The sequence below is a fragment of the Chiloscyllium plagiosum genome, unplaced genomic scaffold (assembly GCF_037043375.1).
Source record: "Chiloscyllium plagiosum isolate Xiang-an unplaced genomic scaffold, Cpla_swu_hap1 HiC_scaffold_2, whole genome shotgun sequence".
In the NCBI taxonomy this organism is placed as follows: domain Eukaryota; kingdom Metazoa; phylum Chordata; class Chondrichthyes; order Orectolobiformes; family Hemiscylliidae; genus Chiloscyllium; species Chiloscyllium plagiosum.
In genome coordinates, this window is record NW_028270140.1 from 19225963 (window position 1) to 19240055 (window position 14093).

The following is a 14093-nucleotide window of genomic DNA, read 5'->3' on the forward strand; positions in this document are numbered from 1 at the left end:
CAGCAGCACAGTCAACACAGCAAAATGTCAGGCATGTGGGTGACGGTGCTCACATCATTTTCCCAATTATGTCATTTTTATCAGTGATAGGGAATGTGACAGGCAGCTCACACACTCAGAGGCCAACTAAGTCACCTAAGCAGCCAGTTATGAGCTATGATTGCATCATGCAGTGGTCTGCATGAGGAGGAGGAGGGAGGTTTCTGTTTGACTTACACTTGGCCAGAAAGAAGGAAAGGAGCCTCAGCCCCAATGCAACATCCTCTAATACCCACCAATATTGTGGCACCACCAGTCTTCAACAACATGACCCAGCAGTTTACTTCTTAAAGCCTGCCTCACTTGCCTTGGTTGCCTCAGAGCCCTTTCACCCAGTTGGGAAGCACATTCTTTCTTTGGTGTCCTCCCCTTCCAGTCAGTGGCACCACTCCTGGCAGCGCTGCAGAGACCTTTGAACAGCTGGCCCTGTGACTGGCCACCTATTTCTGGGATGGGCAAGCATATTTTATCGACATGGACGCTCTGGTAGCTATGCCACTAACAAGAGGAAGGTCCCAGGTCCCACCAAAGTTGGGTCACATCCCAAACGCCTTCCAAGCGGTCAACAGGAGTCCCACCGCCCGAACAAAATTCAACACAGCAAAAGGAGAACAAACACTATCCTTAAACTGGGAAACATATTCATGCAGACATTTACAGATCTTCAGCGACTATTTACATACTCCTGAACTTAACTTGGTTTGGAAATTATAGTTTATAATCTATTGACCATAATTAATAAAACATAAAATCACAGATACGTGTGAAATGAGTGAAATCATACATATTTCAAATTTATTCATATCATACAAGTAAGCATAACTATGATTTCATCGGTTAATGTGATTTTCTAGCATTAACTTAATTGCTTTGAATCTGTTTTTTCCTGAAAGCTTGGTTGCTGGTCAGATCAACTCAAATCTCTACTTTTGAGAGTTAAACTGGTTGAAATTTGTTCTCAGCGACTGAAGTCCACTTTGTTTCCCTGCTGACCTTACTCAGCTCCTTCTACCTTCCTCCACCTACTTTGCCTCTACTCCCCCACATCCATTCCTCTTCATTTTCTTCTTATTCCCTTCCCTCATTCCATTAATTCCACCTAACTATTTTTATTTTGATTCCCCTCAGGATTGGTTGGTTGGTCCTCCCTTCCTCCCTCACCTTTTCTCTCTCTTCCTCTCTCCTTTCGTCCAACCAGTTCTATTGCTCTCCATTCAGATACAGGCTGTTCCCTAACGGAATACACAGTACCTTCATTCAAACACTCATTACATTTGCATAATTGTCTTCATGTATCCTCTTCTTCAATCATGTCTTTTATAAGATTAGATTAGATTACTTACAGTGTGGAAACAGGCCCTTCGGCCCAACAAGTTCACACCGACTTGCCAAAGCACAACCACCCATTCCCCTACATTTACCCCTTTGCCTAACACTACGGGCAATTTAACATGGCCAATTCATCTAACCTTTCCCTTTCACCACAATTTTTTTTTCAAATCATGTAACTTCATTAGTCATCGACCACATTTAGTAACTATCTCTCCACATATTTTTGACACTGTTATTCATTTTCACTTATTCAAATCTCCAATACATTTTACCTGAACCACTTACACTTCTTTACACATCATACTCCTAGTCTCTAAGCTACTATATTATCTGTGTAGCTTTAATATATTTAAATCAAAGTTTTACTATACCTTCTGTCAGTTGATCAGACCCTTGTTTTGAAACTAAATGCGACAATGACTCCACAACAGAATTCTTCTTTCGAAACCTGGACAAAACAGTTTTTCAAAAGCCCATTGAAAGGTTTGACGTAGCAATAGTCTTCAGTTAAACAAGTATCATTCTATGAAGGAATCCCATTTTTTATATTGTTTTCATTAAGAATAAGTACATTTTAAAGTTCAATATGTATTGTTTTCCACATGTTTACTTCCAAAATCAAAAACAGTTTCAGACATGCACAATTGCCTTTCCAAAATCTAATTATCTCCCATTCCCAGTTGTCATCAGGGAACTGACACAGTGGCCTTCCTGAGCTGCTCCAGTTTGTGTAGCTCGGGTATTCTCCCATAATTGTTAGAAAGGATGTTCCAGGTCTCTGACCTCTAACAAAGAAGAGCAGACAGCAACATGTGTCTAAGTCAGGGTGGTGCGTTCCTTGGAGGTGGGGTGGGATCCTTTCTTTCTAGACAGATTACTGATTTGGGTGTACCATCCATGATCAGAATCTGGAACACAGAGAAGAACGTGTTCCTGTCAGTTGTTGGATCCTGATCAGAGGTCAGGTGCTTATTCCCTACTTACATTTTCCTCCAAAAACCATCATACTCCAAGGACTCTCATTAATAAACCACATACCCTACACTTGACTAGCTTTGGAGAATTAATTCAAGCTGCATCTCCATTTCCTTTTTTCTTCAGATGTAAACAACACAGATCTATGTATTGCTCATCCTTAGCTACCTATGTATATTGAACTGAAATCATATATGGAGGAGACTAGACGGAAGTAACAAATTTCTTCCTGGAAACAATGATGAACTAGTTGGGTATTTAAATGACAACTTCAATGCTAGTCTACTTTTTCTCGGATAGATTAAATAAAACCCCCATTCACCATGCGGACAGTTGAACTCCTGACCTCTGAATCAAAGATCAATAACAATAACAACTATGCTACCATTTCCACAGTATTTGTTCATCTAGGAAACATGTATGGTGAGACATATTGAGTTTGCAGCCTGCTTAGTGCATCTGTAATGTATCATAAAGCAAGAGAAGACACAAAGCAACCACCCTTGATATTCCCCTAATTTACACTGGTCCAAGAGGTTTGATCTGGCTGACCACAACTCTTATCCCATGATTGGGTTTGGAAATCCACTGCTTGAGAAAATTCCAGTATTGAACCACTGTCATAAGCAATGAAGGTTTGGAACAGTGACTCTATAAAGACAGCCTTTCCTTATTCTAAGGAAAACATATTAAAACTGTGAAAAAAAAACCTTGCCATATCCTGCAGTGTTACACCACACAATAATTCAAGTAGATTTATTATAATTTCATGAAGTGATAATTAGCAACTAATGAAATCATCAAATGTTTTTAAATAGACATGCCCTCGTGGATGCTTCAAGACACAAGACTGAATTAGAACATCAAGGAAAATAATTTCAATCTTTTGCTAATTAGAAGGACGTTCATCGCCAGTATTTGTCAAATGAAAAATGTTAAAAGAACAGCATGCTGGGAGATAAGAACTTCAGATCAATTTGAGATTGAAGTCATAGAGGGCTGACTGAGCAGCCAGACATCAATCAATATTGATCTCAGATCTCCTCGCAGCAGTAAGTATGAAAGCTTATAACACACGTACACACACTTGGAAGAGTTGAGGTGATGTTGTGATGGTCTACAGATAAATTAAATGAGGAAGTGGAAGCAGAGAAGTGAAGTTAGAGTTGACTGGCACAAACCTCAGACTTTAAACATCAGGGATAGGTGAGAATGTGGATTTGAGATTACAATGAGATCAGCTCATATCTAATCAAATGGAGAAACAGGCTGGAAAGGCTGAATGTGACTTACTCCTATTTTCCATTTGTATGTTTAAAGTCCTCCAGATTTTGCAAAAGGGAAGTTGGCAAGAGCTTTTCTATTCTTATGAATTGTAGAGGAGCAATAATTTCAACAGAATGAACTTTGTAAACTGGAGGCATCAAACAAATAATGGGAATTTAGTAGAATACAGGGTTATCACTACCCTTCCTGCCTCTCCAGGCATGTGACCACTCTTTCCACTTGTTCCAGATCTTGAAATTATCTACGGATTTCCATCCCTCCTACCCCACTCTTTATACAAGGTAGCACCATTGCATGTTGGCAATATGGCTATCTTTTTCGAGCCAACCAACTGACAGATGCTATGACATTACTGTTACTGATGGCTGCTGTCAATCTGTTGTACTGCTCTCAAAATAGCCCTGGCATTTTCCAAAGCACTGGGTAAAACATAGGAATTGAAGTAGATAAATCAGCTCCAAACCTGTTCTGCCGTCATTGTTGAACTTTGCCTCACTTTATTTACCTGCCTTTATTTGATCCTAATATTATTGATCTCCATCTGAAAATCCTCAATTGAGCTAGCATTCTTAGGCTTCTGGGAGGCAGAGAGCTCCAAGTTTTCATTGCACACTGTGAAAAGTGCTTTCCTGATTTCACTCTTGAAGGGCTTGTCTTTGATTTTAGGATTATACACCCTTGTGAAAGCCTAATGAAGTCTACTAAGTTCTCCATAGGCCTAGCAGACCACAGGGCTGCTCTCGCATTAGACAGGGATGACTGATGGTGGTTCAACCTGAGGGTCACCACACCTCAGCTGACAGACAGATTGAGAAGGAGAGTCCTTCTTGGAAAGCCTAATATAATCAACCAACAAGAGTTTAGGATTTGTAAGGCTATTCTCAGGAAATTTCTTCAGACTTGGGAGATTTATGGAATATTTTATAACAGTAGCGTCAAAGAAAAGAGTATTTCTAGAAATAAAAACTGACCACTTTTTTTGCATTATCATCTAGATACATCATAAAGACACAGAATAAGCAGTTTGCACAGTCCAGTTGTTTGCCCTGCCAGATAGGTTCAATACCTTACAATGAATATAGCATAGCATTTAGTTTAATTCCTGGCTATTCCTTCCTGAAAATTTAACAAATACATGACACAAGGCGATAGATCAGAATAAAGAGATTAGAATAACCAGGAGTATACTTTTAAAAAAGACACATTAGTATAAGAACGAAATCTTTAAAGCAAGGCAACAGTAAAAGGATGTCCAAAATAAGTGGTATGAAGACAATCATATTCAAGAGAATAATGGAATGACACACATTCTTGAGAACTATGCACACTTTTTTTTTGGGGGGGCTGAAGTGTTAGGATAACGTGGGAGAATGTCAAGGAGCCATTAACTGATAAATGCAAAACACACAATGGTATATATTTTAATCCATTCTCAGGGCTAGGGCATTGTTGCAAAGGTTGATATTTATTGTTTAACTACTGTTGTTTTAAACCCCATTGTCCTGAGATGGTTTTGATGAGTCTTCTTGTTGAACAGCTGCAATCTGCATGATGGGTGTTCCAACAATTATACAAATTAAGAAGTTCTGTAACTGGGATCCAGGAGCAATGAAGAAACCATTATAGATGTTAAAATCAGTGTTGTGTGTTAAAATACAGAAAGTGCTACACAAATAGGAACAGAAAAGCTGTCACAATCGACATTCACGGTTTGAGGGTAGAAATGTAAATGGAAGGATAGCTAAAGGACAGAACACAGAACAGGAATACTTCACACACTTACAAAATCTGTCTAAAGGCATGTCCATGGAGGTGCTGGAAAATCTTTCTTTTTAAAAATAATAATTTGGAAATGGGATTGAAGGAATTATCAAAATTTGCTGCTAATGCCACATTAAAGAGAATGGCAAAGCATAAGAAGTAATGTAGAAAGGCACAGGTCAATGGGTTGGCAGATTGTAGATTGATGCAGATAAACATGAAGCAGTACAAAGAGAGTGGAAAATAAAGCATTGAGAGGTGATCTACATAGTAAACGTTTCAACTGAGTGAATGAAAATAAAGATCTAAAATAAATATACATTGGTCTTAACAGAAGTGCAGATAGGAAATATGCACTTGAATTCTAATATGTACAGACATTAAGTACAAAGAATGTCCTCTACTAGAGATTAGCGAAGCAATAATTGAAGTGCAATCTGCAATTTGAGCATCAAGTTAAATAAAAGATGATCGTCAATGATGAAATTACAGATTTGTTAAAGTATAAGAGGCTATTCGGCTGTTCATGCCTGCACTGGTTCCAATGACACCAGACAGTTACAATGTGGAATTAAGATTATAACAATCACGGTGTCAGGTCACCTGCACCAATGGTGAAATTTCTATCAGTTTCACCATTCTTTATACAGCTAGCCCTGTATCTGTATTCCTTTACATAAAAATATAGCAACTTACTTTAAGCTTTAGCATTTAACATGTAACTGTTTCCCAATTTAGTCTAATCATTACCAGAGAAGCTTTCATTTAAAATGTACACGAATTTTATAATAATCTGCAAGTGGCTAGGTACTTTGCATGCTAAATATCACAATTAACATTGTGAAAAAAGAACATTTAAAACGATTTATGTTTTAGTTTCATTTTTATTCTGTCTAGCTTTGATATATCTTGCCAGAGTAAACTAAGAATCCATAACACCAATGCCTCAAATGATAACGACTGTGGACAGATGAGGCAGCCAGGAACTTAGATAGCGTGACAAAAACTGAATTATTCAGTAGAATGCATGTGCTATAATTTCAAAGGTGATCAGGTGCTCTAAGTAGGAGCACCAAATTAAAAATTGATCTTAGCAAAGATTCCTTTCATTTGAGTTCTGTATAAAAGTGGTAAAGACTCTATGACTAGGTGGAATGGCCCTTAACATAATTCTATGCTTCTTCCCTGCATGGCTGTAGCAGTTTGGATTCAATTCCCATATCATTAGGCTGTTATACTGCTTTGTCAATACTGTCTTGCCTAGCAAATGAGTAAATCTCAAAACTATTGAAATGGTTCTTTCAGACAGCTTAGTGCACTGATAAACTCATGCACTGGAATGGTCTAGTTTTGGCTTGTTTGGCAGCAGGCAAGTTCTTCAACAAAAATTTGACAGAAATGAACATAGGAAGCACACTCGGTTTAAAATTCTGAGCCAAATCAAATATATCTGATTGACAATAAAGTCCAGAGCTTTACTAACTCAAAACCAAAATCAAATACACAAATGAAAATGAGAGCTATTTTTCAATGAGGATCATCTTCATGAAGTGGCAAAGTATTAAGTCCAGCATAAAAATTATCTACAAAAATACTGTATAGGCTGATCAAAATGTAATATTTTATATGACAAATGAATACTGTAGACTCCACTGCCTCCAACAAAATTCCTCATGAAAGACTATCTTGGTTTGCACTAATTTTACTATAAAGAAAGCAACACTACTGTTATCTTTGGTACATTGTTTCTTTGACCTTGGGGTATTGTTGAGAGTCAGACTACTAATGGACTTTATTAACTTCCTCCATTTGAGGCTTATTGGATCTTGATAATAAAATATCTGAACAATAAATAGTAATGAGTACTGCTGTGCAAATGCGACAGAAACTGTGGGAAACTGAATGGTATGAGATTCGCTGTCTGATTATCATATTTAAATATTCCAACCCACCATCTGGGAACAGGCCAGTACCTCATCCACTTGCTTCAGTTAAAGCTGGAATTGCAAGGTTGAAGAAGAATTTGGTTTCATCATCCTCTGCCCAGCCCAAATCAAGTCCCCCAACATCCCGCACACCACCCCCCCTCAACTTTGACATCTTTTAGTTTAAAATCTCCCTCCTCTCCACTCCCTCCTGCTACAAACAATGGGTAGAGTATGTGAGTTGATAGGCCAGACCATTAAGGCTGGAAGGTCACGGCCAGATTGGGAAACAAGGTTCTAGTTGGAAGTGTTTGTGAAAAGGCAAATTAATGTTGCACGGTTTGAAAGGTTGGACAGGGCTCAAGATGAAGGAAGGTGAAGCCAATCAGTCAGTGAACATGGGTTTTCAGAATAAAAGATTCAGGATCGAGAAGCTGAACAGTCTGTGGAATTAATGAAGAAATAAAATACTTTGAAATGTTCTTACCTTGATCTTGTGAAGCAGGAAAGCAAAAATAGAATTGAGGGAGAAAAATTGCTTTTTATTATTTGTTCCAGTTAAATGGATGCAAAAAGGAGATGCAGAGACAGAAATCAAAGACAAGTACAAAATGCTACTGAATGCATCTGTTAGACAATCAGCCAAAAGACACTTAGGAACATGCTCAATTTTTTTAAAAAACCTTAATTTCATTTATTTTCTCAACTTTGTCACAATTTGTCATTATTGCAGGTAACTTTGGTCATAGCCCCAAAAAGCAAGACTCTCAAGATAACAGTGTTACTTACAAAGCTAAAAGAAAGTCATTCCATCATGTTGTACTCTCATCTTGTGCCCTCCCTGCGCAGATTATGTTTTAGGAAATATAAAGGAAAGAGGGCAAGGAGACACTCACACATACACTATAGACTGAATGGTCTTCTTCAGTGCTCCAAGACATATTACTGCTTGCACTCCCCAACTCACTTTTCCCATTTGTTCACCGTCTCCACAGAGCAACAAATTCCTCCTCCTTTAATCCAACACTATTATATCGAAAACTCCAGCAACACAATAAAAACATTTCTGCAAATATTTTTTCAGAACTATGGTAGGATACTAGCAGTGAGGGACAATTTGAAGTAGAGGATGAGGAATAGAGTGATGCAAGAGGATAACACTTCCAGTCAGGCTCCAGATGTCACCCCAATGGCTAGCATCACCCCTCAGACTTCCAAATCAACCACATCTGCCTCCCTCAACCCATTATCTGCCTTGCAGACCCTGGCAAGTTTACTCCACTGAACTCTCTTCTGGGGTCTTGTTCATGGCTGTTGTTTCAGGGCCTGAGGCTATCCTAGCAGTGACCAATGATCCTGGGTGACCTGGTCTTCTGATTGGCTAGCAGTTCTTTGATTGGATAAACTGCTTGACATTTAACCCTATTGGGATTCTCAGAAACACAGTTGCAAATGGTTGCTCAGCCAGTGAAGGAGACCCCTGTTCAGAGTTAGTAAATTCAACCCTATGTCTATTCAAAATTTAATATAAACCTTCCATCCCAACTAATAAGTAAATATATTTCCGTGATTTTGGTACCTTTCAGAAACCCACAAAGACATTTGTCCTTTGTTTTTACAGTGGCAAATCTACAATCAAACTGGTGAAATATTCTGGGAATTATGCTGTTTTGGGCACACAAAAAACTCAAAGTTCAGTCAACATTTAGCTTGTGTAGGGGGTGGGGTCATGTTGAAACATTCCTTCAGATTAAAGGAAATTGTGTGAAGTATAACAAAGCAAATTATTGAGTGTGTTTGTGGTGGGCAGTGGCAAAGCAAAGTAGGACATTGGCTTGCTCACTCTCGAGGTGTCCCCCATAAGACAGTGAGTAGGTAACACATCAGCCAGCTCCCTCACTCATTGTTACCCTCAGGCCCTTAAATTGGCATATAATGGCCAAAGAAGAGTCAAAGTGCACCTTCACCTCCATTAATTGGTGTATGGAGGAAACCCGAATGAAGTAGCCAGACGGGTTTCTCACCGACTCTGGTGCAAAGACGGAAAGAAGGGGGTTACCTCCTTTAGGCAACATCGGGATACCTCGCCAAGATGGTAGCCCATTTTTGTGCCTCTGCTTTCACCCACTGACCTCCAAAAGAGAGGAAAGGATCCTGGCAATGCCAGGGCAGCAGCTTGTGCCTCATTCCTGGCAGTTCATTGGGTTGGCCTCATACTAGGCAAAATTGTGAAAAAATTGAAACCTCTTAATTATTTGCTGGCAGTAATCCTCAATGCTCACATATCTCCAAGCAGAACATGTGCCACTGAAATCAATCATGGAAGGTGATGGCTCCATTGCTGCTATACTTGAAGTAATGATAGCCACTCCTCTGCTATTGCAACTGCCTCCTTTGCATCACTATCTATCCTGTTGCTAGCTCCTCAGCAGTAGCCACTCTGTGAAGATAGCCAATGGTTATTACCACAGGCCATACTGTCCATGCTTCCTGATTCTGGAACCCAGCCACTGTCTCTAATTGGACAAAGTTTGAGAAGGTTGTTAATTGCTTATGTCCTACACGATCATTTTGGGAGGACAAAAAAATATAGACACCAACTTCCAGTTGATATCAAGGCCTTGGAGAGAGTGCAGAAAAGACTTTCTACAATAACACTGGAGGCAAAGAACTTGAGATAAGCTGAGACAAACTGGGGTTGTTCTCCTTACCATGGCAATGTTAAGGTGAGATATACTGGAGTGTTCAAGAACTTGAACAGTTTCGATATGTAAGTAAGGAACACTGTTTCCAGTAACAGATGGGCCAGTAAAGAAAGAAGACACAATGCCAAAATTGTAATTGACAAAAGTGCCACAAGGAAAAGAATGGTTTACAGGATGGGCTGTGATCTAGAATACATTACTTAAATTAGCAGACTTAGCAGTAAGTTGCAAAATGGAATTGGATAAATTCCTGGAAAGGCAGCACATTGTAAGACTAGGACAAAACAAAAAACAGGAGTTGGACTAATTTTATAGCTCTTTTAAAGATCTGGCAGGGATATGATGGGCCAAATGGCCTCTTGCTGTGCTCTATCAATCTCATCCAATTTATGCACCCAAATCTATGGATGTCTAAATTTCAAAATGTTTGGAACAGGCACAGATTTGTATCTTGAGAAACAAACTTCATGCAGCCTTGATAGTATACAGCATTAATCAGTTGTGGTTGGTTTACCTAAAATGAGAAGCTGTAAAGTTAAAGATGGCCTTAACTAGCTGTCTAACTTTTTGGCATTTAGGAATCAAATTTGCACTGAAAATTTCATTGATTTTTTAAAATGCACTTTTTCTCTCATTGTCTCTTTGTAAGCTGTGTTCAGTCTGAAGTATCAGTTTGAATTTAACATTTGGGATTGATTTGAAGGAATAAGAGAAGGATAATCTTATCAGTGTTCAAAGGTGCCTTCATACCAGGGAGCTTTCCTTTCAAGCATGGGTTTGTAATATTACTATTTCGGCTTTGGTTTCTTTAATGTTTCACAACTGAATGACAATGCCCATGATAATAACCTCTGAACAAAATTTTTATTAGCACGCATTTTGATTACCTCAAATATTACAATTCATCGACATTTAGAGTCATAGAGTCAAATAACATGGAAACAGGCCTTTCAGCCCAACTCATCCATGCTGATGACATTTCCTAAACTGAACTAGTCCCATTTTTCTGCACTTGGCCTTCTAAACTTTTCCAATCCATGTACTCATGTCTTTTAAATGTTGTAATTAAACCAGTCTCTGCCACTTCCCTGGCAGTTTGTTCCATACATGCACCATCCTGTATGTGAAAAGGTTGTCCCTCAGGTCCCTTGTAAATCTTTCCTCTCTCTACCTTAAACCTATGCCTTTAGTTCTGGACTCCCCTATCATAGGGAAAAGACCTTTGGATTCACCTTATCCATTCCCCTCATGATTTTATAAACCTGTACAAGGTCGGCCCTCAGCCTCCTACACTTTTAGGGAAAAAAAGTCCCTGCCTATCCAGCCTCTCCTTATAACACAAACCATCCAGTCTCGGTCGCATCCTTGTAAATCTTTTTTGCACCCTTTCCAATTTAATAACATCCATCTTATAGCAGGTTGTATAAAAGGTTGGGCCTCCAACACACTTATGACATAAATGCAATTAACTTATTATAGCCAGAAACATGGGGTGTTCTAATTTCCCATAAAGAATATATGATTTCACTACCTTAAGCAAAATTACAAATATAAGCAAGATGTTATTGCAATGTATTGATAATGACTACTCAGAAAGCAGCCTGTTTGGCTTAATATATTCAGGAAATAGGCATCAATTTGTTAGAAATTTTTAATTTACTTAATCCACACACAAGTAAAATTTAAGGTTAGTCTTTCACAATCAACTGATGCATTATCACTTTAAATCAAAGTTCAAGATCAGCAAAACAACATGTATCATTTCAACTTTCCAAACAAAACACCAAAGGTGTCCAAAAATGAATCCTACAATCAATCAGTCAGAATGTTAAGCATTTCCATTGTAACCAATATTAGTTTTAAAGGAGATTTTCCATGCAGCAGAATGGATGGATAACTACCCCTTCCATCTCACATATGTTCCCTCTGCTATGATATAAATATGAAAGCAATAAAAATACCATCAGAAAAAAAACACAAACAATTTATAAACATTCACAACAAACTGTAGCAGTGCAAAAATAAACTGTGAAGAACTTCTACATTATTAACACTTGCTTAGCAGAACAAGTCACGAAGTGCTTGGTGCAAGACATCAGATCACTGCAAAACTCACCTCTGGCAAGTTTGTAAGGCGTCCTTCATTGTTCCAATGGCTGCAAGGATATCTTGTTGCTCAAAGGTCATGGCTGCCTGCATTGCATGCATAGTGCTGTAACCCAGAGCATGGTACATGCTGTCTTTTGACCTGTTTTAGAAACACCTAGTTACACAGTGGGAGGGACAAAAGTCCAAACATTGCTCCATCAGAAAAAAGTTGAGTTTGAACTGAGTAAATTTGCCCCATCACAGTTGAAGTAGACAGTTCACTTCAATGTATTTCACAAACCTTTGCTTAATTTCTCCATTAATTTTCAAGATGTAGATGGTTTCACCTAGACTTATCAGTTCTATGCCAGATTGCATGGCAATCTTACTCCATTTAAAATCAAGAAGTCAACAAGAAAAATGACAGAATTCCATATCTACAACTGAAATGGAAGAAGCATCCTATTTATATAATCATAAATTCCCTACAATGTGGAAGCAGTCCATTTAGCTAATTTCTTCTACACATCCGCCGAGGAGCATCCCACCCAGACAGATACCCACTGTCCTATTCCTGTAACCCTGCATTTCCTATGGCTAATCCACCTAGTCTGCACAGCCCTGGATACTATGGGCAATTTAGCATAGCCAATCCACCTAACCTGCACATTTTTGGACAGTGGGAGGAAACCTGAGGAAACCCATGCAGACACATTGAAGATGTGCAAACTCCACACAGACAGTCTCCCAAGGGTGGAATCGAACCTGAGTCCGTGGCACTGTGAGGCAGCAGTACTAATCGCTGAGCCACTGTGCCATCCGTCAGTGAACAAATCTACCAGTTCATAAGATCGAAAACATATATAAATAAGTACAGCTTATCATCAGCTACCAATGGGTTTTTCAAAGGTGACACAAGAAAATTTATTTCAAATAGTTGAGCTGGATAATTGGAAAGACAACTTGAAATTTGTATTCTTAACTTCAAAACAGAGCAAAGCATACCTCAATCTAAGGTACAAACAAGCACCTAAACTCGTCATGTGGGTGAATCAGATTGGTAATGTTGCAGTTTATGGCTTTAACAACATTTACCCTGACACTACAGAACAATCATTTGCTTGTGGCGCTCTGATTTTAAAATTACCAATGTTGTGGCTCTTAATATTATGGCAGAGTAGGGTGCTTGGGTTCCATTGGAAGATAATTGACAATACAACAAAATGTATGACAGGCCCAGAGATCTCTTTGGATAATAATAGAAAATTGCAGCAATTGCCACAGAAATCGCAAAACCTCAATCAAGGGTGAGTGTCTGTCACCCCAGGGCACTCGTGGATGGGGCGAAATATTTTATTCTATTGACTCAGACATCAAAATCGCACGAAAGAGGGTGTACAAGAGAAGGGGGCAGTGCACACTGTGCCAAAGATGAGCTAAAATGGGTTGGCACCCTCACACATTTAAGCCATACAGGCAAGGGTAGGTGACTAATATGAGGCCAGAGGAGGCATCAGGCTACAAGTTAGGGGTGTTTCAGCAGGCCTGGAAAAGGAGGAAGGGGACAATAATGATGACAACTACCAGGTTTTACCCTGAGGCAAGGGCAATCCCTCAATATCACTAGACTAATCAGTGAGCTTTACAATATTCCCTTATAAAGATGTCCAAATACTAGTTGTACATTATGTTGCACAGCAGAAGAGCCTATTACTGGAAGGTAATGAAGCACAACCCCAAGTTAGACCCTCTGGCTATTCTTAGAAGTCTGACGTGGAGGGGGAAGGGCAGCACTGGCACAGCAGCTAGGATGTAGCCATAGCTGACTCAGTGTAGGTGGTATTCATAGCTCCATTGCTTCAGTGCCCCTTACCACCATACAAGGACCCCCCACTCCACAGCCCATGGGTCTGGATTCACAACACCTTTCCCTAATCCCACCAAGATTTGGAATCTGAATAGCCTAATTCTGCAGCCTGCT

At 39.2% G+C, this 14093-nt stretch overlaps 1 protein-coding gene across 6 annotated transcripts in view; it reads right to left on the bottom strand.

The window, feature by feature from the left end:
* ttc39b (tetratricopeptide repeat domain 39B) overlaps positions 1-14093 on the bottom strand; it is a 130026-nt gene that overhangs the window by 37220 nt on the left and 78713 nt on the right. For 4 of the 6 annotated variants that reach the window (XM_043720557.2, XM_087995054.1, XM_087995058.1 and 1 more), the window contains 2 exons: positions 12141-12272; positions 1743-1819 (listed from right to left, as the gene is read on the bottom strand). In XM_043720557.2, coding sequence (XP_043576492.2) covers positions 1743-1819; positions 12141-12272 — 209 coding nt within the window. The remainder of the gene's footprint in view (positions 1-1742; positions 1820-12140; positions 12273-14093) is intronic. The other 2 variants (XM_043720582.2, XM_043720574.2) reach the window with 1 other exon arrangement.